General features: G+C 42.5%; 1 protein-coding gene across 10 annotated transcripts in view; it reads right to left on the reverse strand.

Annotated features, from left to right (window-relative positions):
* Positions 1-24,701, reverse strand: part of phactr1 (phosphatase and actin regulator 1) — a 351,167-nt gene that overhangs the window by 146,195 nt on the left and 180,271 nt on the right. For all 10 annotated transcript variants that reach the window (XR_011349791.1, XR_011349793.1, XR_011349792.1 and 7 more), the window contains exon 2: positions 12,490-12,654. Coding sequence is in view for 6 of the 10 variants with exons in the window: in XM_069913379.1 (XP_069769480.1) it covers positions 12,490-12,654 (165 nt within the window). In the remaining 4 variants the exon portion in view is untranslated. The remainder of the gene's footprint in view (positions 1-12,489; positions 12,655-24,701) is intronic.

Here is a 24,701-nt window from a genome sequence, read left to right on the forward strand (position 1 = left end):
AATCTTTGGATTGCAAAGAAAGATGTCATGCAGTACAACTCATCAGTTCTAACATAAACATACAGACACGTTTTAGAAATTATCTGAGGAAAAAGACTCTATTTATCTCATCTATGCCCTTCGTGATTTTATATACCTTTATAAAGTCACCCTGCAGCAGCCTTGCCCTGGAGAGAAAAGCCCCAGTCTATCTCGTATCTCCTTACATACTCCAGACCAATTGACTTCCTTGTAAATCATAGATGTGTTGGCACAACTAAGGTCATGGCAGATGTCAAGGCCAGGTCTATCTGGAGCACTATCTGCAGCTCCCCCAACCCAAAGGGGCCTACTTCCATTCCCACCACCACAGGGATGGGAGCTGAGGCAAGCTGAACTGGAAGGTGCCTTCAAAGGAACATAGGTGCTTATTGTCACCACAGTATAGGCTAGGACCAGGTACTTTGGGCGATTGTATGGGCAGGCGGGTGGATGGGGCCAAGGCGAGAGTTCACAGTTGAGATGGACTCTTGCCTAGGCCACGACCTCCCTCCCATCTGCGCTCCTCCATGGGGCTTTAAATGGCCTGATAAAGGAGCCAACAGTGGCTTATTTTAAAATCCTGCTACCACGGGATTAGGGGGTGGGTTGCCTGGAGAAAAGAGGGAAGGAAAGAAACTAAGTACTCGAATAGATTAAGAAGAAATGGAAACAGCCAGATAGGGTGGAGATGACCTAAAAGTTAGGTAACTCTCAACCCCACCTAGTTACCTCAAATAAAGTGTCCCGACCCGAAACATCGAGTGACTCACTGATATCCTCCAGCTGCTCATTGTTCGATGAGATTAATGCCTGTTTTGTGTTGAGGAGTGCCCAGTGCTTCAAAGTTAAGCGAGCCAATTTCTGTGCAATATTCAAGTGTGCTGGAGAGACTCAGTAGGTCATGCTCCATCCATAGGAAGTGAAGAATAATCAACATTTCAAGCCTAGGCCCTTGGTCAGAAATCAGGAAAAAAAAGGCAGATGCCTGAATACAAAGTAGCCTGCTTTTTCTGATTCCTGACCAAGGACTCAGGCCCAAAATAATGGTTTGCCCTTTATTTCCTTTGGATGTTACATGACCTGCTGAGTTTGACCAACACATTTGTGTATTGGACTCTAACCCAGCATCTGTAGACTTTCTTCTTTAACGCTTGAGAGCCAGTTTCTCCTTGCCGTGCCCTGAGAAAGCATCACACTGTGTCACATTGTTGTTTATACATCTGACACGGAAAAAGGATGGTTGTCTCTGGGCAATGCATGCAAAAGTCCTTGGCCATGAGTTCCAGATTGGGACGATTCATCCTAGAAACACTACTTTCCACATACAAGTCATGATGATGTTTCTCAGCCAGCAAGGAAGAGATGTTGATTGTTAATCTTTGCATTTATTTTGTTTTAAACTTTATGTGCAGAAGAAAATGTCTCTTCACATAACCTCTGTCATCTGCTAAAATCATTTATGGTTTTTAGACTGCAGACATGTAATGGCACAATCAATAAATTTTGCCGCTACACGGGCAGTCTAAAAAGGAATATGCAGGAATTTTGAGTCAATTCCTGCACCGCGATTTATCCTGCAGGACCCCTACTACTTTTTGGAGGAAGCCTGCAGTGTCAATTGCACTGGAAAAATTTGTTGATGGTCATCCACTCTACTGCACGTCCAACCACCAGGACTGTTGCATTCAGGTACTTACAGTCTAAAAAGGTGCCCAGTGTGAATGACTACACAAGCAGTAATTTTTTTCCATGATTTTCTTGAGATTGCAGCCTAAAAACCATAATTGAACAGCAGGCTCGATAGAAGGCAGAAGAGTAGTGACTGAATCAATCAGCATCCAGGTGGCTGATATGGCTCAGGGAAATAAACATTAGAACAAAGCACAGCACCTATGTAAGACTGGTTGTCAATGGAGCTTTAGAATATAATTAGCGATTGGGTAAGTGCCATCCAGTGCTGGCTCCACATTACCCTATCTTACACCAGCCTGTCAGTATTCACACAGCCAATCATTTTTTTTTCTGAGAGCCATTAAGGAAATGCAAAGAATAGGCTTACTTATTCTCACAAGTCAGACTCCAATAAAGAGCTATCCAAATATTACAGCTGTAAGCACCCTCAGGTCTAGTAGAGGCCAAATTTAATTCCAATAATATCTGAGTTTCTTCAGTTTTAGTTCAAGAAATGTTTATGAATAGAGAGGCTGAAATTTTGGAAATAATAACCCACCCACAACAAACAAATCTAATGGAAATATAAGATATGCATTGTTCAAGATTTTTACATAATCAATCTACACAAGATTTGGAAAATGTTACTCTGAATCTTTTGCTTTAGTTACATTGTTTGCTGCAATGAATGAGGAGGATTCTAAACTAAAACAGTTAAGATTGTTCTCTCGTTAGATTGGAAATAATAGTCTTGCAACTTATCTGTAATGAACTTCACGTACATTTAAATCAGTGTCTTCATGACCAGAAGAAATCTAAATGCAGGATACCAAACAGCAGTCTGATTTCTGGATGCACTGTAAATGTAGGAGCACCTTAAAATGCCAGGAAGTAGAAGGGCCAAGGAGGAGTATCACAATAAAATTCATTCAGTCAGTGGTACTAGTCACTCTACTTAAGCACATCAGTCTCTACCTCTAAAGTCAGCACTACTTTCTGAAGTATAGCAGAATGTATTGCTAGCAGGATAAAGCTAATTTCAGGCAGCTACTACTGGAGAAGGCAAGGCTAACATGTTCAGTATCAACAGGAAAGGATGGAGAGGGGCAGCATAGATGAGAGAGATGGAAGAAATAAACTATGGAAGTGTGGGAAGCAATGACAAAGGGAGGGAGTGAAGAGGAAGAGAGAGGGGGGAGAGGGGGAGGGGAAGAGGGGAGAGGGAGAGGGAGAGAGGGGGAGGGGAGAGGGAGAGAGGGGGAAGGGAGAGAGAGAGAGGGGGAGGGGGAGAGGGAGGGGAGAGGGAGAGGGAGAGAGGGGGAGGGAAGGGGAGGGAAGGGGAGGGAGGGGGAGGGAGGGAGGGGAGGGAGGGGGGGAGGAAGAGGAGGAGAAGAGGGGGAGGGGTGAGAAATTCATGGTAGTGTTACAGTGCCAAGTATCTGATGTGAGCCCTCCAAGGGTGGAGTGGATGGTGTGCGATGAGGGAGACAGCAAGTCTTAGATGTGCATTGCAGACTTGACTGCTTTCTATGTAAATATAGATTGTCTGCATGATACTTTGGGTTCTTTCCTCAAACACCTTCATTCTAAAGTTCTGAAAACCTTCGCCAATGGGCAGAGATTTCATCCATCTACTCCCTCGCTCCCCTTTATGGTTTTACAGCTCCTTCAGATTCCCACTTAACTTTCCCTGTTCCCTGGCAAACAATCCCAAATTCCCCAGTCTGTGCACGGAATTCAAGTCCCTCAAGTCATCTTGATAAATCTTTGTGGCACCCTGACACAGCTTTTACAACCTGACACAGTACTCCAGCTAAAATACAGTAACTGAGGTTGTTTTGCCAGCACATTAGTGGACATCTGACATTTAGTATGTGGGACACATCACAATGTGCTGATTTTCTGAGAAAGATCAGTTGGGACAGAACCAAGACAGCATAATTTGACTAGTACGGGGTTCATTCAAGAGTCTGATGCCACCTGTCTGCCCATCTTTCAACCTGTTTACATCTGCTTCTATCCCTCTCACGATTGTCTAAGACCAAACTGAGTTTCATCTGGAAATTGGATTCTGTACATACATGCCAGTTACAAATTTGCAATTAGTTACATCATTCCACCATTCATTGTGGGTGGGTCATTATTTCAGGTTCAATGAGAGTTTCATCCTTTAAGAATATTTGGTTATCTCATACTGCATCACCCAATGAGGCTCTGGTAGGAGATCATCTTCAGGTTAAAAATTCCTTTCCTAGAAGCACTCTGGAAGATACAGTGGGGCCACCACTCCTTTTCCATGGTCGTGACATGCATCAAATTAAAACGGCAGTGTTGGAAACTTCTGCTTCATCTACTGACACCAAAAGATTTATGCATCTTAGGTATTGACCTATTGCTGAGGCAGCAGGCACTTGGAGAGTATTTTTTTTTGTTTGTTTCAGATCAAATAGATTGGGAGTAGCACTTAAAATACATATTTTTAGTTAAGGTAATAGCCCCTTATCAGAGATGAAATATTTTCCCAATTCTCATCTGCTCTGCCTGTCTTATGTCAAACCAGTAGTGCAGAGGAGCACTTGCACTGGTCGACATCAAGATGAGGCCCCTGTGGCTGTGTATTTTTGATCCTATTACAGAACCATAGAACACTAAAACACAGAAACAGGCCCACCCAGTCCACACCCAACCTTTATTCTGCCTTGTCCTATCTGATCTCACAATAACCACAATATACCTAGGAGTACGAGAACCAAAGATATCAAAAAATAAAGATAGTGTCATTATGTTTGCTCAATACTCTGGCTCCTAATTAAAATTTAAGGTACTTGTTTTCAGTATACCTCTTGCACCTCATGCTGAATAATAGAGAGGCAAACCCCACTATACGCTATTTCAATCAGCGTGAAATTCACTTCCCGCGATTAGAAACACTGCTGCCATTTCCTGTTTTATGCATGTAATTATTCAGTTACCGCGAGATCTTTCTGGAGGTTTCTGGAAAACTCGAGTTACAAGTTGATCGTGTGAGTGGCCCTAAATAAAATATGCAGAAATGACCGTCAGACTGTCCCCTATTAATTATGGGTAAAAGAAAATGTGGAAAAGAATCTGACAGTGATATTAAAAGGATAAAGAAGCGATAACTTTAGAAAAAAAGCTTGAGGTTATTAAACAACATGAAGATAGAGCCAGCAATGTGAAAAGTGGACACGATCTGGGCTACAATGAGTCAACAGTACATACAATTGTAAGTAAGAGCGGCGAATATAAAGAAAATAAGTTTCTCTAAGCGCAAATTACTCGCAACAGAAGTCCATTAATGATTGAAATGGAATGACTACTTCATCTTTGGACTGAAGATTGTAACCAAAAGCAAAGACCATTTTGTACAAAAAAAAACTTCAAATGTTCAAACCAGAGCTTTGAACATCTTTTCGATGCATAAAGAAAATAAATTTCAAGGGAACACAGAAACCTTGGCTGCAATTTAGGTTGGTTTGACTGCTTTAAACATCGAACAGGATTACACAGTGTAAGAATTACAGGGAAAGCTGCTCGTGCCTGATAAAAATGCTGCTGCCAAATTATCAGAAAATTTAAAAAATTGTTGAAAAATGCAATTACAATGAAAGGCAAATATTTAATGTGATGAAACGGGCCTATTCTGGAAAAGAATGCCACAAAAACATTTTCAGCTAAAGATTCAGCATTTCAAACAGGATACAAAGCTTTGAAAGAGTGACACCCTTTTGTTATGAGGCAGTGCAGAAGGAAACTTAAAACTTGAGCCTATGCCAGTGTACTATACTCCCCATGCTTTAAAAGGGACTAGCAGTTATTTGGCATGCTAATAAAAATAGGCACGGATAACCAAATAACTTTTTGAAGACTGGTTTGTTTCATATTTTTGCCCAACAGTTGAAAATATTGCAAGAATAATAACCGTAGTTTTAAAGCGCTCTTTCTGTTAAATAATGTTCCAGGACATCCTACTTCATTGGGAGATTTGAACAAAAATGTAAAAGTTGTATTTCTACCACCAAATACAACATTATTATTACAACCAATGGGCCAAGGAACCCTTGCATCATTCAAAGCATATTATCTTCGAAGGACTTCAAGCAATATCAGGAGAAAATGGAATTTCGTGTACAGAATTTTGGAAGAAACACGATATAAAGTAGATCATTGAAAACATGAAATTTTCATGGCAAGGGGTTACTTCCAGCAATATGGAAGCAGTCTGGAAATACCCTTTGCCCCATTGTGCAATGGTTTTCTTGGCTTCAGTTCCATGGACAAAATCATTGAAGAGATAACTTTTAATGGAAGTAACATGGGTTTTGACATGGATACAAAAAAGTGCGAGAATTGCTTGATTCACATGGAGAAGAATTAAGCGAAAATCATCTTCTTCAACTCGATGAGCAACGTGCATTTGAAGAAGCTGAAGATAAAGAAGATGAAACAGCTGAAAATATAGCTAAAGAAATCACGATAAAAGAACTTGAAGGATGATTTGAACTTGTTGAAATGCCAAGGATTTTTATCTAAATGTCGATCCTAACATGGAACAAAGCAATGGAAGTCCGCAGCAATCTAGAAAAAGTGATCACCAGCTATAGGAAACTGCATAATGAGAAAAAAAAAAATCAAAGTCTGTGCAATCAACTTTGGACAATTATTTTTCTAAGAAATAGTTCAGTTATAATGTAATTATGAAACAAATGAAAAATATCATATTTTTATTAACCTTGTATTCAGCTAAAAATATCATATTTTTATTAACCTTGTATTCAGCTAAAAATTATTTTTAAAACACATTTTTATGTCTTGAGAGATGATCTGAAAGGTTGGGGATCATTATAATTATTCCCATATTAATCACTTAACACCAATTTGTTTTACATGAGTAAAAATTTGGATGAATTAATTGCGTAAAGTGTACTTTGCCTGTAAACCATTTGTACATTTCTTTTTCAGTGATGTTTGAGAGTGAGTGAGTGTGAGTGAGAGAGAGAGAAAGATGATGCAGAGAGTGAGTGTGTGTGTGAGGAAGGAGGAAAGAGAGAGAAAGGGAGGGAGAGAGAGCAAAACAGAGTGTGTATGTGTAAGAGAGGGAGGGAGAGGAGAGAGTGTGTGTGAGGAAGGAGGAGAGAGAGAGCAAAACAGAGTGTGTATGTGTAAGAGAGGGAGGGAGAGGAGAGAGTGTGTGAGGAAGGAGGAAAGAGAGAGAGGGGGGAGGGAGAGAGAGCAAAACAGAATGTGTATGTGTAAGAGAGGGAGGGAGAGGAGAGAGTGTGTGAGGAAGGAGGAAAGAGAGAGAGGGGGAGGGAGAGAGAGCAAAACAGAGTGTGTATGTGTAAGAGAGGGAGGGAGAGGAGAGAGTGTGTGAGGAATGAGGAAAGAGAGAGAGGGGGAGGGAGAGAGAGCAAAACAGAGTGTGCATGTGTAAGAGAGAGAGTGTGAGGAAGGAGGAAAGAGAGAGAGAGCAAAACAGAGTGTGCATGCGTAAGAGAGAGAGGGAGAGGAGAGAGTGTGAGGAAGGAGGAAAGAGAGAGAGGGAGGAAGGAGAGAGCAAAACAGTGTGTATGTGTAAGAGAGGGAGGGAGAGTGTGTGTGAGGAAGGAGGAAAGAGAGAGAGAGGGGGAGGGAGAGAGAGCAAAACAGAGTGTGTATGTGTAAGAGAAGGAGGGAGCGGAGAGAGTGTGTATGAGAGACAAAGAGTAAGGGGGGGGGAGAGTGTGAGAAAGAGAATGTTCTCTCTTGCTCACTTTGTCTTGTTCCCTTTTAAATACTGTAATACCACGAGCAAAACCTTTCACTTTAGTCATGATATCTTGGAATTATTAATTCTGTTTTTCTCCACGGATCATACATCATCCACTAATTACGACAAGGTTTTGTTTTTGTGTTTAGTAAGGTTCAGAGGAATATTCATGAAAAACATCTGTACAATGACCCAAATGCTCATTAGACTGTGGTTGGTTGCTGTAATGTGTCTAACAATAAGATAAAATTTTAAATTGATCACATCATGCAACAATATCTCTGTACCCAAAGCCTGGTCCTTCTGGCCAGCTTTTTTTCTAAAATCTGGAATATTAGATACTCTCCTTAAGTTCGGATTTATCTCCCGACAACATAGCTTCAGTTACACAACCTGGATATCTACTCTTGGCCTGTTGCGAGCCTATTAATCGGAAAGTAATTCAGGCTTTTCTCAATTGGGGGTTGAAGAAACATTGAAATTGTTGATGGATTTTTTTTTTCCTCGTACTCAACATTCAATAGCATTTTGCTGATGAAATTAACACCAGGTGAGCAAAGCCATTTCCAGTTGAAACAAACAGGAGACTTTACGGACCTCATACATACAGGCAAGGCAGGTACCTGCCCAAAACCAAGTGAACTCGCTAGAAGGAATGCATTCTACAGCTTTAGAGCCTGGGTGGGACTGGAGAGCTGGAGCTTTTCCACCAGCATTGCTGCAATTCCACAATTTTCCACTGAGGTTGGGTGAGACAAGAATGAAGAGACATGAGTTAAGGGTGAAGGCAAAATGCTTAAAGGGAACATTTGGGGGAACTGCTTTATATGGAGAGTGGTGAGAGTGTGGAACAAGCTTCCAGCTATAGTGATAAATGTGGGCTCAGTTTTGATATTTAAGAAAAATGTGGATACATATGTGGATGGGAGGGGTCTGGAGGGTGCATGTCATTGGGATGAGGCAGAATAAAAGTTCAGCACAGACTAGATGGGCTGAAAGGCCTGCCTCAGTGCTGTCATATTCTATAGTTCCATGCTTTCTAATTGAAGGGCGGCACAGATGGCGTAGCAGTTAGCGCAATGCCTTTACAGCGCCAGCGATCGGGACCAGGGTTTGAATCTCACACTCTAAGGAATTTGTACATTCTTCCTCTGTGTGTGTGGGTTTTTCCCCAGGGGCCCTGGTTACTTCCCACCATTTGAAATGTACCAGGGGAGTAGGTTAATTGGGTATAAATTGGGTGGCATGGACTCGTGGGCCAAAATGACCAATTACTCTGCTGTACATCTAAATTTTTAAAATTAGAATTTAAATTTAAAAAAATAATTTAAAATGTAACGAAGTTGGAGTGAAGGCCAAGAATATGTGGATACTCAGTAGATCAAGCAGCATTCATGGAGAGGAAAACAGTTCACATTTCAGGCCACCTATTTCTTTCTTTCCACACTACCTGTGCAGTTCCAACACCTTGTGCCTTTATTTCAGATTTCCAGCATCTGTCATGCACATGTCAGAGCCAATGTTGTCTTGCTAGTCATCCATGTCCAAATAACCAATCACAAAATCGTAACAATCAATTCAAAAATATTTTTCAGTCATAGAGTTCTGCAACATGGAAACAGACCTTTCAGCCCAACTTGTCCATGCTGACCCAGTGAGTGACATTTCCCATGTTCAGTCCATATCCTTTTAAAACCTTCCTGTCCGTGTGGCTGACTGAATGTCTTCTAAATTTTATAATTATTTCCACCTCTATCACTTCCTCCAGCAGCTTGTTCCACAAACCCACTACCGTCTGTGTGAAAACATTATCCTCAGGTTTCTTTGAGGTCTTTCCCCCTCCACTTAAACCTATGCCTTCATGTTTTAGGCATGCCCACCCTGAGAAAAAGACTTTCAGCACAGTTTCAACTCTTGAAGCTCAAGTTTCATTTCCAATGATAACTGATACAATACATCTAGTGGTTAAGTTAGAATCACTGTGCCACACACAATGTGTAACCCCGGGGGCCTCCATCCACACAGAATTTTTCTGCAGAGAATAATGACTCTACCACAAATGGATGCAGTGAAGAGAAATGGAATGGGCTTGATTCATGCAACAGAGTGAGTTAAAGGGATTATGGTGCACAACCCAAAAGTAGTGGAAAAACTTAACATGTCCCATAGCATCTATCAAAAGTAAAGGGTAACCAATGTTTCAGGCCTGGACCCTTCATCAAAGTGTCAGGCCCAAAATAATGGTGACCCTTAATTTCCTATGGACACTGTGTGATTTCCTCAGTTTCTCCAGCACTGTTGTTTTGCACTTCTCGATTTAAAGGGATCAAATATGAAGAAATGGATTTTTACGTTCAGATTGAAAAACACCAAACATCAGGTGATATAGATAAGCCTAGAATACAGGATCCATGATTTGGAAAGGATCATGAAATTGCTGCATGACAGGAGGCTGCTCTTTGGCTCATCCAGACAATGCTAGTTACCCATTGAGAAATCTGTTCAGTTCCAGTTCCCTGCTCCTTGCCCAGAGTGAACCTGTTTCCTCCATCAATGCAAGCAGTGGCCTTCAGATCTTCAGCATTCTGATAATCTGGAGGAGACCAGAGCGGTGACAATCTAGATCAGTCTCTCTCAATCATCAGTGGCGCCCCAATCGTCAACACTTTGGAGGAGAAGAGAACTGATGATTCAGACCAATTTCACTCAGTTATCTGTGATTTTTTTCTTTTGTCCTGAATCCACCTTCCCCCAGCCTCACAGTAACTTAAAACTAATCCATTTCCTCAAATTTCCAGTTCAAATGGAACTCGGTTGAGATTATCAACTCTGCTCCTTTCTCTATTGATGCGGTCTGACCTGATACTCAGTGTTTTTGTTCAGGAACCAAAGGCAGAATTGTTTGCCTTTGTCTGTTGTTTGCCAGTGTCTGTTGCTTTTTCTACCCCTCCTAGTCACCATAGCCAGGGGGAGGGCTCCATCCTGCTGACGGAGATCGTCCCAAGTTGAAATGATCTAGTTCTGAGTGATGTAACATGTCTCCATTCCATTTTGAACCAGGCATGGTGGTCAGCAGTCAAATGCCCATGACTGCCTCTGACTTCAGGAAAAACTTGGTTTTCTTCCTCCCAGATCTGCAGTCCAGAGTCAGTTCCACCAGATCTGAAGTCCTGTTTGACTATTCCAAAGGCCAGCCCACTCTCCTCACCTGACATGACATAGAAGTGGGGAGGGGGAGAGGGTGAGGGCAGAGAAGATGTGTCGGTCAGGGAAGCTCCTCAATGGTCCGCTCCTGGTTCTGGCCAAAGGGGGCCACTCAGGTTAAAACAATGGGAAACTGGGAATGCACCCAAGTCGACTGGCTGCCCATTTTTAGGATATATCAGAGCCCAAGGGCCCCAGGAGAGGAGGCAGGCAGAGTCCAGGGGCATTCCCATACTGCTGGGCACTTCAAGTACTCGAGTACATCCTGAACAAGGATGGCAATCTTTTCATTTGGATCTGTATTTTGTACAGATTCTGATGCAGATTATTTACCAAAAATAAGTAATTTTTTTTTTAAAGGCCATGGCTTCTGTCAATTCTTGGGCAGAGATAACCCCACATAAATAAACTCGGCACTTCACAGTTGTCTTAATGGCACCTCTTTATGCTCAAAACACAGAGAAAAGTAACTTCCCAAAACATGTAAAAATAATTTAAATTTCTTAGACTTTTAAAAAAATTAAGGTGAGGCAACAAAACACTTTGAAACATTAAATAGTCAGAAGTGGTTGAAAAAAAATAACCAAATGAGCTCTCTCAGGGAGTCCCTGACAGCTGTTGAGTTGGTTGAATTCAATGGAAATTGCAGATGCTGAAATCCAGAGCGAAAAAAAATTGAGTGGCTGGAGGAACTCAGCATGGATGAAAATGGAGATTTGGCCTTTTGGGTCGAGACCAGATAGTCAAGAATATGGTGGAAGGATCTCGGTCCCAAAGGTCGCCTTAATGTTTCCCTCCACAGGTGCTGCCTGACCTGTTGAGTTCTTCCGACAGCTCAAGGATTTTAATTCAATGGAAACTTACAATGCCGGTGAGACTTGGAGGAATCAGAATTCTACTGGGAACCATCGCAGGTTCATTTTCTCTCTCTCTCTCTCTCAGAAGAGGCCTAAAAATACTAAGCGCTTGCAGAAAGCATGGTTCTCGATTCCAACTCTCCCAAAAGAAGCTCCATCCATGGCTGCAGATGGCAAACAAAAGCAAGGAGGGAGAAAGATCCATGTTACCACCATAAGCTCCTGGAATTGTTTATTCATGAAGGACACCGCCCCTTTCAAAAAAGCAGATGCGGGCTATTTTTTTTAGGTCTGACTCATCTGTAAAGACTACTTGCTTACTTTTAGATTTCTTCATTCAAGACTACTTGCCAACCTGGAGATTTCTTCATTCAAGACTACTTGCCAACCTGGAGATTTCTTCATTCAAGTCTACTTGCCTAGCTGCAGATTTCTGCTTTCAAGACTACTTGCCTAGCTACAGATGTCTGCTTTCAAGACTACTTGCCTAGCCACAGATGTCTGCTTTCAAGACTGCTTGCCTAGCTACAGATGTCTGCTTTCAAGACTACTTGCCTAGCTACAGATGTCTGCTTTCAAGACTACTTGCCTAGCTACAGATGTCTGCTTTCAAGACTACTTGCCTAGCTACAGATGTCTGCTTTCAAGACTACTTGCCCAGCTACAGATGTCTGCTTTCAAGACTACTTGCCTAGCTACAGATGTCTGCTTTCAAGTCTACTTGCCTAGCTACAGATGTCTGCTTTCAAGTCTACTTGCATGCTACAGATGTCTGCTTTCAAGACTACTTGCCTAGCTACAGATGTCTGCTTTCAAGACTACTTGCCTAGCTACAGATGTCTGCTTTCAAGACTACTTGACAACCTGTAGATTTCTTCATTCAAGACTTCTTGCCTAGCTACAGATGTCTGCTTTCAAGACTACTTGACAACCTGTAGATTTCTTTATTGAAGACTACTTGCCTACCTGCAGATGTCTGCTTGAACTTTTCACTTTTCTTCTTCCTCCATTTCCAGGGCTTGAACAGCCTGCCGAGTGAGGCGAGTTTGCTCCTTCTGCGAATGGGCGGCGTGTGAGTCCCTGGGACCAGTGACTCGGAACGCATTGCAGCCAGTCTCTCCACTTCTTCGGCTGGGTGGGGAACAAAAAGACGGGCAATGTGACTTTGGCTTCGGCAGTGAGCTCACCCTCTGCCTCGACTGCATCCCAATGCAAAACAAGCACCTTATCAGACTACGGTAAGGCTTGACCATGCAATGTGTCATTTTTTTATATATATAGATGATCTGGAAGAATTTAATTGGAAGATACATCACAGTAACAGGCCCTTCCAACCAACACCATCCAAATACATCCATGGGATCAATTAACCCACAAAACCCCTGTACGTCTTTGTAATGTGAGAGGAAACTGGAGCACGGAGAGAATGTCCTTACAGTCAGTGGCGGATTTGAACCCGGATCGCTGGCACTGTGAGAGCATTGTGCTAACCCACCATGCTATTTGTTCATTCATCTTTGAATTTGCCTGTAAATATCCATCTCTTCATCCCCCTCCATCTCTGCCGCAGTACATACAACGAGATGGTCATTCTTTCAGGTGCTACTAAAGTATTTACATTCCATCTGCTACTCTTTGCTACCTATTACCATGAACTGTGCAACTTTTTGGCTCCACAACAGACACAAGGTGGAATAGAGATAGCATATGCCATGATAGAGCTGCAGGTGTATAATCAAGTGTCAGCACAAATAACTCACTGCAGAGGATTTTTATTTTGTGGCAGGTTGGACGGAGGAGGCACCCTGATTCCAGGCTGCTCGGCTGAATGAGGTACTGCACAATCTGTCTATCGAAGGGCCCAGGCCCGAAGCATTGGTTATCTTTATTTCCTAGGGATGCTGCGTGACCTGCTGAGATTCTCCAGCAGGTTTGCATATTGCTGACCCTCTTGGCTCAACAGGTAGGTGAGAGGCAGTGTGCAAGTGGGCCCTTAAGCAGCAAGCCTCTGAAGCTTAGCTTTTTACATCATCACCTCCATTAGACAGCAGGATAATACTTTCACACTGATACGTTTAGCCACCTTTCTGGGGGCTTAGCAATATTGTTAATGCAGCCAACCACCCCCTCCCCCCCACCCCCATCAACATCTGTTGTGGGGCTTGAGAATCTAAATCTGTTTTCAACGGAATGTACAACATTATGCCTCAGCACCAGCCTCTCAAAACTCTTTGGCCATTTAGTCAGCACTGCTTTTTAATACTCAGCCTGATACTCCATCCGAGCCAGATTCACTCTCCTGAAGATAGCCCACAGGTCAACCTCGGATACTGGCAGGAGATGCATATACTTTATCCTGAATTTGAGATACAGTCGAGTTTCCCAAGTGCCTAGAGCCACTTGAGAAAGTGCAAGACACCATACAAGTCAATACAATTATGACTGCAGATTAATTGTATGGAGTAATGTACAAATTGATACGATTTGGCTGTAAGAATATTGAGAAGCATTATACCCCATAGGGCAGAACTCTAGAAGAAGGAGAGAGGCTGGGAATATATGTACACAAACGTTTGAAGGAGGTGGCGCAGGTTGAGATGGTGATTAAAATTAGCAGGCACCAGAGACTGCAGATGCTGTAATCTGGATCAAAACACAGACTGCTGCAGCAACTCAGCCAGCATCTGCTGGGTTGGGACCCTGCCTCACGACTGAGAGGGCACAGGGAAGGTAGCGTAAGGGAGAGGCCTGAACTAGTAGATGATAGGTGGAACCAGGTGAGGAGGGAGGTGATGGACAGATGGAGTTAGGTGGGGGAAGAGGGAGAACTTTTAAGAAAGGCACATGTGCTTTGTAAAGGAAGCTGCTATGAATTACTAAGATTTCATGATGATGTTACATTCAATCCCAGTCACCACAATGTAATCAAGGATGTGATGTGCTTGGAAAGTACGCAGAAGAGATAGACACGACCACGTTCGAAGGACTCTGGTGTGGTGGAAATCTTTCTTATGGGTGCAAATTATACTTATTAAAGGACTCAGTACCAAGTTAAAATGGAAGATAACACACCTTTCAATAGCATGTGAAATTCTTAGCAATGACCGGATCAGTCTGGATCACTAGACACTATCATGTGCTCAATTCTAATATATTATGCAGGCAAAGTTATTCCTGGCTCAGCCATCCACGTGTTAAGCAAGGTGGCACAGTGTGGGCGAGAGTGCCACTTCAGCACCACCCCTGTGTATCCCACTGTGGACAGTCGCACTGGCATTTGACCCCCATCATCAAAAATCAACCTATTACTTTTTCCAGTTCATAAGGAAAGTCTGCAGTCACTGTGGTTGTAACGTAAAAGTGCAGGAGAAAGTCAGCAGATCATGCAGCATCCAGAGAAAGCTAAAGGTAACTAACGTTTTGGGCCTGAGCCCTTCATTAAGATGTTAGCAAATAACATCTCAGCATCTGCTCTCCCAGCCATATCCATCTATGACCTCTTACCTGTTGGTGCTTCTCCAGCTGCCCCTTCTTCCCTCCTTTCCTCCCCCCACCTTTTGATTCAGGCACTAGGCTGCATTTTGCTCATAACGTATCTGTGCTCAGGTCCAAAACGTTGGTTACCATTTGCTTCTTATGGACTCTGCGTGGCCTGCTGAGTTTCTCCAGCACTTTTGTTCATTGCTCTTACCTTTTCCTGACTCCTTATAAAACATCCCTTTTGGGATCAAACCAAAACAAGTGTAAACTAAATATGGAAATTAATTCCTCACAGCTCTGGGTCTGATAAAAATAGTTATTCTTGTTTCTGTGAAGTGAGAAGGTTGAACCTTCAAAATTATGAAAATCCAACAGGGTGTATGGCTTCCTACTTGGGAAATGTAACAATTTTATTTACATTATGGGATTCAAGAGGGTGCTGAGGGATAAGAAGGGCTCGGTCATATCAGATGTTTGAATCTGGTTGCCAATGGATCGAACATGGGTCTGTTCAGCCACAGTAGCACTGGGGGTGAATGCACCAGCTCTCAGCATCTCTGAAGTGATTCTTTTTTGCTTCTCTTTCTCTTACTCTAAGGGGAACTGGGCAATTCTAAACATTTTATGTAATATTACATTTTCTGTATTATGACATGACAATAATGGGACAATAATTGAAATCTTGAAATATTCTCACAGAGAACACTGCAAAGATATTTTGTTTGGCCAAACATCAGGAAAAATTTTGCAAATTATAGGACACAGTTCAGATGTACACATCTTCAAAACTGCAATAAAGATTTTGGCCTGAAACAGTTACTCTGTTCCTCTCTCTATAGATGCTCCTTGACGTGCTGAGTGTTTCCAACATTTCCCACTTATGTTTCAGATTTCCAGCACATGCAGTTTTATGGTAATGTTCACCTGCTTCTGTCAATTGTGTCTCATAGCAAAGACCTCCCAGTGGCCAACTATTAGCAAGGACCTCCCAGTGGCCATCTATTAGCAAAGACCTCCCAGTGGCCAACTATTAGCAAGGACCTCCCAGTGGCCAACTATTAGCAAGGACCTCCTAGTGGCCAACTATTTCAATTCCACACATCATTTCCACACTGACATTTCTGTCCACGGCCTCATGCACTGTTGAACCGAGGATACCTCCAAATTGGAGGAAGAACATATATTCCGTCTGGGCACTCTCCAACCAGACAACATTGACATTGTTTTCTCTAATTTCCGATAACCCCCTCTCCTGAGTTTCTCTCTTTCCTTATCGCTCTGTTTCCTCTCCTCTAGTTCCCCAGCCCCTTCCCTCCCATCTTTTTAGAGATAGCTAACCTCACCCACCCCCCTCCACCCCATCACTTCAGCTTTTTGCTCTTCTGCCTTCCCATCTATGAGGACTTCCCTGTTACCCTTGCCCCTTCCTCCACTCCTCTACATTTTTATTCAGGCATCTGCCTGCTTTAGCTTGTACCTTGTCAAAGGGTCCAGGCCCAAAATGTCAATTGATGTTTACTTCCCATGGATGCTGCGTGACCTGCTGAGTTTCTACAGCACGTTAGTGTATTGCACTCAACCCAGCATTTGCAGACTTTCTTATTTAACTTAATTTTTGAACCTTGCCCTACAGCAGAAAATGTGTGCAATTCACATTCTCAATTCACAGTTAGGTGTACCTGCATTCACTCCAGAGAAACAAGATGTCCCCGATTACTCCTGGTCAGTACTGGGGAGGAGCAATCCACTGGAGGAGCCACCTCTCAGTTGAGAAATAGTCATGAATCTGAAGCCAGTGGTTCTGTCTGTGCCTACCTGCACTGTTACAACTAGACCCACCCAATGTTTGAGGAACATCACCTCATCTTCCATCTGGGCAAGATCAGGCTTCCAAACTTAAAATTAAATCCTCAGGTAGCTTACTTTTAGAGCATCAGAAAAGGTCGATTCTGTCCGTCAACAAACTACCTTCAGTTTGTCCTGCTTCATTTGTTTTTTCAATATTCGAATGAAAACATTTGTTTAATTACTCAGTTTATTCCTGATTTTCTATGGTAAATCCTCTAGACTTTTGTTCCTGGTCATCTTTTTCAATTTACTTCCTAGGAGAAGCTCGGTTTTGGGGAGTTTGGTGGCTTGAGGGAGAGATGTGGAGGGCTGAGATGGTGTAAGGCAGAAGGGGTGGGGAGAAGGAGGGGGTTGATTTGGAAATAAAGATGATTAAAAATTAAGGTTATTTAAACCAGTACTCAGAACAAGTCAGTGGCTAAAGGGTCATAAATCACAGTGTCAGGCAATTTAAGATGTGGGGTGGACGGTGGGAGAGAGAGAATGGCAGGGCTTTGAGAGCTTAAAGTTATGGAGGTTTAGATGTATTTGTCACATTATATTGTGCACAGTGAGAAGGGTTGTTCTGCGAGCAGTCTTAACAAATTAGCTCTAACTCATACAGCAGAAAAGCGCAATTTACAGAGTATGGAGTTAAAAAGGGGGAAGGGCAGGAAGAGAGCATTGTCATTCAAGAGCCTGATGGCTGCAGAGAAGAAGTCTAAGTTGGTGCCTGGAGTCACACTTGATTTTTTTTTAAGATATAGAATGGTAGAAGGCCCTTCAGACCCATACAACCCAGGCTGCCCAATTACACCAAATTAACCTACCAACCCTGTGCATTTTTGGAAGGTGGGATGGATCCAGAGCACCTGGAAGAAACCAATGCAAATGTTGTTTGGGTTCATGTGGGTTCCACAGGTTAAGAACCAGACCAAAGTGAGGGTACAAAGCACAGGTTTATTGCAGGGATGGAAATGGGACAACAGGGTCGATATGCAAAGCGAACTTCTACAAATACACACCTTTGGATTATGAGGGGGAAACCGTCAGAAACTGGGGAAGTTACAAAAGCATACACACTCAACAATCAAATCAAGATAATATTACTTTCCCCCACCCCTTGATCGGTACGGACACGGCTCTGCTACCTAGCCTCGAGACTCATCCCAACCCAGTACAGGAGATGATACTTACAAACCACATGGAGTCCAAACAGACAGAACAAAGGGGCACATGGTCCTTTATAGTTCTGGGGGCAAAGCTGGAGGGCCAATTGTAAGGGTCCGTGTGAGCTCCGTTGGTTGCTGTGGCCAATGGTTCGAAGCCAAGTGCAGGGGCTCAGCAGGGGTGAACTGAGGTGATTTATCCTGGGCCAATTGTAAGGGTCACCTTGATGAGTCCTTGATCTTGATTGGCAGGTAGTGTGTCCTCCGAACAAGAGCACAGTAGTGCCACTTGGTGGTGGACGCTGCCTCTCCATTACAGCAGGACATAGGGAGACTGTACAAACTCCTTACAGACAGTGACAAATTTGAATCTGGGTTATTGACTCAGTAATAATGTGTGCTAACCATGCTTCCATGAGTCTTCTCCCTAATGGGAGAAGTTTGGGGGGGGGGGGGGGAGAAAAGGGTGTCCAGGATGTGATAGGTCCTTTAGTATGTTGGCTGCCTTCCTCAAACAATGGGAAATGTAGATGGAGTCTGTGGGGGGGGTGGTGGTGGGGGGGGGGGGGGGGGAGGAAGTTTGCATTCTGTTCTGGGCTACATTCACTACTTTTTGATCAAGAGCTGAGCAGATAAGGATGGATGAACTGGCAGGAATGCGCTGGAGGATGAAGGTCCGGGGGAAAAAAAATGGCCCAGAGGAGGGGTTCGACAGCTGAGCTGAACCGCTGATGAAACTGGGCGATGGTGGTGACAGTACGGACTCTGTGGTCTGCATTCATCTGTGCTCAATTACAAGACGGAGATTGTGAGCAGAGGCTTCAGCTTCAGAGAGATGCCAAGCAGTGGGATACAATGGGGTGTCTATGGCAGGGACTGAAGGCAATGGCTTTGATTGTTCTTGATTTAGATTTGAGGGAATTTCTGTTGACATGTGAATAAACATCCTCACCATTCTCATTTGTTCCAAGAGCTGATAGTCTAAGGTTGAACATGAATAACTGGGCTTGGGTTTCATCTCTTTTTTTAAGAAAGGGTATGCAAGCATTGGCAGTCATCCAGGAGACATTCACTCAGCCTATTCCTGGGATGAGCGTTGTCTTATTCCATGTGGCATTGGAAGTTGAACGTATATTCTTTGCAGTTTCAAAGACTGAGGGACAATCTTGTTTGAAGATACAAAATCCTAAGGGGGCACTGCAGGGAGAGATGTTGAACTATTTCTATTACTGTGAAGCTCCCCAATGAGGGGATTGTAGCTAAAGTGACAATCATTTAATGCTCAATTTAAATTTATTGTCATACACACAAATGGAATGTACAATGGCACCAAAGATTCTCACTTGCTGCAAGAGTGAAAATTGAAATGACCACAAACACAGGGCAGAAAAAGAAATTATAAATATCAGAGGATGGATAAATAAATATTTAGTATGGTTGGTGTGCCTGTTGAAATTCAGGCACCAGGCACTTGAGGACAGTGATGAGGTCAGGATGGAAAAATGTCTTCAGGGAAGCCGACCTTTTCTTTCAGATAATGCTACCAGAGACCAGCATCAGAAGTGGAGACCAAGGGCAGATACTTGGGAGATTCCAAAGGGAAAAGTGGGAGGAGAAACTAATAGAAGAAATTCACTGGCTAAGAATGGATGGATAAGTGTATTGAAAATGAGGATGTCTTCGAACAATTGTTCCAGAGTGTTGGTGAGACCACAACCTAACCACTTTCTTATCTTATCACAATACCATAGGAGCCTTTCAGCATATTAGGTATCCGCCTACTCTTGGAGGAACCATCCTAGAAAGCTACAGCACCAAAACAGGCTCTTCAGCTCTTGAATTCTGCACCAACCATTGACAACCAATTTGCAACAGGTACCTCACACCGGATTTTGCAGGCAAGTGTTTGCGCTGATCCACTAAGACAGGTTAATAGTATCCCAATGGTGAAAACTTCTGTAACGTCCAAGCAAGGTCCTTCCGAATGTAAATCTTTCCATGTATGGCAGTGATGGATTGGCCAAAGGGGAAACCTACCCCTCCAGTGTTGTCCATGTGGAGTTTGCACATTCTCCCTGTGACTTCTAGATCCTGCCAACTAAACTGGTTGTCCTTGCCTACTCCATAGTTCAGCCAGCTGTCAAAATCTTCAATACATTTCAAATATTTGTGACATCCAATATCAATTAAAATAAATCAATCAGGAGCTTAACAAAAGAAACAACAATACTTACATAAAATCAAACAATAAAGCAAAATCTAACATTTAATCAGGTAGTAGAAACAGTAATCAACCTGAAAGTTAAGACAAGGATAGATAGATTGTTACAATAGGGGAAAAGACAGGTGGTAGGTGGAGATGAGCTATCATCAGATCAGCCATGATCAGATTGAATGGCGGAGCAGGCGTGAGAGGCTGGACAATCGACTCCTTCTCCTATTTCATATTTTCTTAAATGTTGGCTTTCTTTCTTTCTTCAGTGTTCAGAGTTTTATTTCAGGATTTCAACATCTGACACATTGTTCACTTGTAATTTTTAGGAGACTTATGAATCAGTAGATTATATCTCCTCTACGTAGTCCAGTCCACAAAAGGAAGCTGATCACATGAAGTGTTGCTCAAATAAATCTTATTACCAAGGTCCATGATGTGAACTAGACTTCACAAAAATGGGGTTTTCACGTTATAATAGATTGAATGATCTAATGCCAGAAAGCATTATCACTAGCTGGAATTGTGTAGAACATAACCTTTAAATGAGATGAACAACAGACAATCACATGGTGCACGTGTGGTCAGTGACACAGCTAGTTGGGCCTGCTGTCTCATACTCCATTAACCTGGGTTTAACCCACCCTTCCATTGCTGCCTGTGTGAAGTTTGCATGTTATCCCTGTGACTGCTTGGGTTTCCTCCAGGGACTCAAGATTCCTTCTAAATCCCAAAGATGTGTTAGTTGCATGGTTACTATAGGCAAGAGTTAGGAGAATTAAGGAGACAGGAGGGTTGGGGGCACAGGATGGGGGAATTGGTTATAAGAAATTAGAGCAATGGGATTGTTTTGAGAACTGACACAGACTCAATGATCCAAATGGCCTCATTCTGCCTTTTGAAAAGTAGTAAATATAAACAGCAGCAATGATCAAGCACACATTAAGGGAAAACATATTTGTTCAGAACCTCAAGCCCAATATTTGCATCTGTCATAGGGCGTGTGAGATGCTGGTGTTCATTCTTGACTACACACGAGGAGGGACGTAGAACTTTACAACTCTGCATACCACAGGCACAGGTTCTGGAGAACCACAAATACTGGTCAATCTTCATCCATCAGAATGAAGGGAAAGACACTGCAGATCCTCAAAATCTACCACGATGCTTTCAAGGCTCTAAAGGCTTAACGCACACGAGACTGCAGATGCTGGAATCTGGAGCAAAACACCACCTGCTGGAGGAACCCTGACTCAAGCAGCATCCATAAGAGAAAAAAAAGTGGGTGACCTTCCAGGCCAAGGTCCTTCGTCAAGCCTTCATCATTGAGACACTGAACCTTTGTTATGCACTGAGTCATTGGGAACTCTTTGTTCACAACGTGATCTCAGTGACAAGCCCACCATTCAACTTTTGATGGTGTGATCCACTCCTCACCTTATCGGCAGAATTCCCATAATGAAGCATCCATCAGATACGTACACAAGCTATGTTATGCTGAAGATATCTCCTTCTTGTTCATGTCCAGGTTGTGGAACAGGAAAAAGTTTGCAGATGCTGGCGAACTGGAACAACACATAAAAGTGCTGGAGAAACTCAGCAGGTCAAGCAGTATCCTTGGAAAACAACAGGCGGCTGAAGGTCGGAGACTCAAAACAATGACTGCCTTTTTTTCCCACCATTGAACACTGCTCAGTTCCTCCAACACTGTGTGTTGTTCCCTTCCTCAGTCTTCTATCTTATCCTGCTTATCTGCTTTAAAACTGTACACTGTATTGTTTCATCATTATCCTGAGAGTGGAGTGCAACATTTCCCTCTGACGAGGCACAGCCTTTTATTGCATAGGGAATTGAGTACAAGAAGAAAAACATCTTGTGCTGGTAAGACCCCACCTGAAATATCATGTTCAGATCTGGTCTCAATAACCCAAGGAATCATATGTGTTGGATAGTGTGGCAAAAATGTATCTAAACTCCAGAGTAAAAGCCAAGAGAACAAGGTCCCCATCACATGATCTGGCCTACCATCCATTGAAGACATCTTTGTGAGGCTCTGCCTCAAGAAGGTAGCCAACATCATAAAGGACCCTCATCACCTTGGTCTCAACCCCTACCTTTGGGCAGAAGGTACAGAAGCTTGAAGACCAGCATCTTTAGGTTCAAGAATAGTTTTTTTATCCAATGGCTATCAGGCTCTTGAACCTAATCATATATTTCTCCACAAAAGGCCTGTCTACCAGATTGTAATACATTTGTTTTCTTATACGATGATGTCTGTGATCTGTCTATCTTTTGTAGTTATTATCTTCATTAATTTAATGTACACTATTGCAGTTTTTTTTGACACCAAGTACCTGCTTGGCTGTAGGAAGTAGAATTTGTGTGCAAATATGCATTGCACAATGAATATGTCAATAGACTCGTTATCACTAATTCTAAACCAATGCTTATGCCATGAAATTATCCCAAATTGTGAAACACCGCTAACCTTCTAAGAAAGCAAGCAATGGTCCTTTAAAGTGGATGCCCAGAAATCAATGGAAAATGAAGAGGTACATTTACTAGAGCTGTCACCTCATTTCAATGACCTGACCTCCCTGTGACACTGGGTGCATTGGTTTCCTACCATGTTCCAAAGATGTGCAGGGAGACTGCCCCTAATAGAGGTAGGTGTTGATGGGATGTGGAGGGAGAATAAAATAGGTTTAGAAAATGGCATCTTGTTGGTTAAGGCCTTCGGGCATGCCTCATTGTGCCATGACTGACTCGCCAGGAACATCTTAAAAAGGGTGTGTGACTCACCTGACTGGTACCATATCTGTGCATACTGGGAGTAGAGCCTTGTAAAATTACCCTTCCTGAACATGCTCAATACAGTGGAAGATATTTTAAGAACTATATAATAACACAAGGTAATGAGAATATTTAATATATGTCTATTGAAAGAAGCTTGTCCTAATAATGAGGTGTTAGACCTATTTTAATGAACAATTAACAGATCAACTTATGTAACAAGAAGACATCGGGTAGTTAAGACAATGATTAAGCAGGCAATATGTGTGTTTACAGACATCAAACCCTTACATTTACATGAAAATTCCCCTTATTAGTACTCTCTATATTTTGTTGTTTCTGGCTATTTGCTTTACAGAGCATCTATTGCTTGTAGCATTGTAATGTGGTACCATTTTTAAATTCATTTCTGGGTTGTAGGTGTTGTTCGCTTCAACTGCCTGAACCCAATTGCCTTTGAGAAGTTTGTGGTGTGTGTCACCTCCAATTGTTGTCATCTGTAAGGTCACAGTATAACCACAGTGTCAAATAGGTCAGATGATCTGAAATTTTAACTCAGCAAGAACAAGGGTACAGGTATAGATTACAATCTTTGGATGATATGTAATTCGAAGAGGGATTTGTGTCAATGTGATGCTCTAGGCCTTATCTTCCTGGGTAGTAAAAGTCATGGATTCACACAGCATTGGAGAAGAGGTTTTCATTACTTCAAAGATTTGAAAGAACGCTCAATCCTTACCCTTTTGTTAGTGCAATGAGCTTCAATAAGCAAAGTGCATGCCAACATTAACACACCCATTTAAACTAATGCTACTTCATTCTCCTTACATTCCTGTAACACCTCACAGATTCCAGCACCCACCCACTCTGGCCTGCAATATCGTTCCTTTCCATACAAGAGAAAAAGGTTATTTGACCCATTGAGCCAGTGCTAGCTCATAGAACACTCCTATTTCCCCATATCCTATTCTCCCCACATTCATATCAACTCCCCAGATTCGTCTTCTTGCCTTCATAGTCAATTTGCAGTGGCCAAATCACTTACCAACCCACACATCTTTGGGATATGGAATTGGATTAGCAAATCAAATTTAACGTTTGAATGCTCCACATGAAATATGTACCTATGTATATGTGCGTGTGTCACACACACCAACACTCCAGAAAGAATTTCTAGGAGTTCAGCAGTGCAATAAATGTTTTTTGATGAACTGCATAGGAAAATAAAGTAATCTTTTCGCCCACTCCCAGATATTTGCATAATCCTGTATCAATAATTATTTATGCCAGTAACGATTATTTCAGTATTGCAGACACTCATTCTCACTACGTTTCTTTTGGCTCCGAGCTCTGGTCCATTGAAGGTATCTAAGTGAGGCGTTGCCTCAAGAAGACACTGAACATCATAAAGGACCCCATCATCCTGGGCATAACCTCTTCTCACTGCTGCATTCAGACAGATGATGCAGAAGTCTGAAGTCCAGCACCTTCAAGAACAGGTTTTTTTTAAAATTTCCAAACCAATATCAATCTCTTGAATCTCCCTGTAATTACCCTAATCTGAACCATAGACTAGTCTGGGACCAAATGATCTGTCTGCACATTGAAAAGTCACTTTTTTCCTCCTAACTGCAATTATAAAATTTATTTGTCTGACCTTTTATTATCTCTTTTTTTCTGCCTTGGCATATCGTGGC

The sequence above is a fragment of the Narcine bancroftii genome, chromosome 1, assembly GCF_036971445.1.
Source record: "Narcine bancroftii isolate sNarBan1 chromosome 1, sNarBan1.hap1, whole genome shotgun sequence".
Classification (NCBI taxonomy): domain Eukaryota; kingdom Metazoa; phylum Chordata; class Chondrichthyes; order Torpediniformes; family Narcinidae; genus Narcine; species Narcine bancroftii.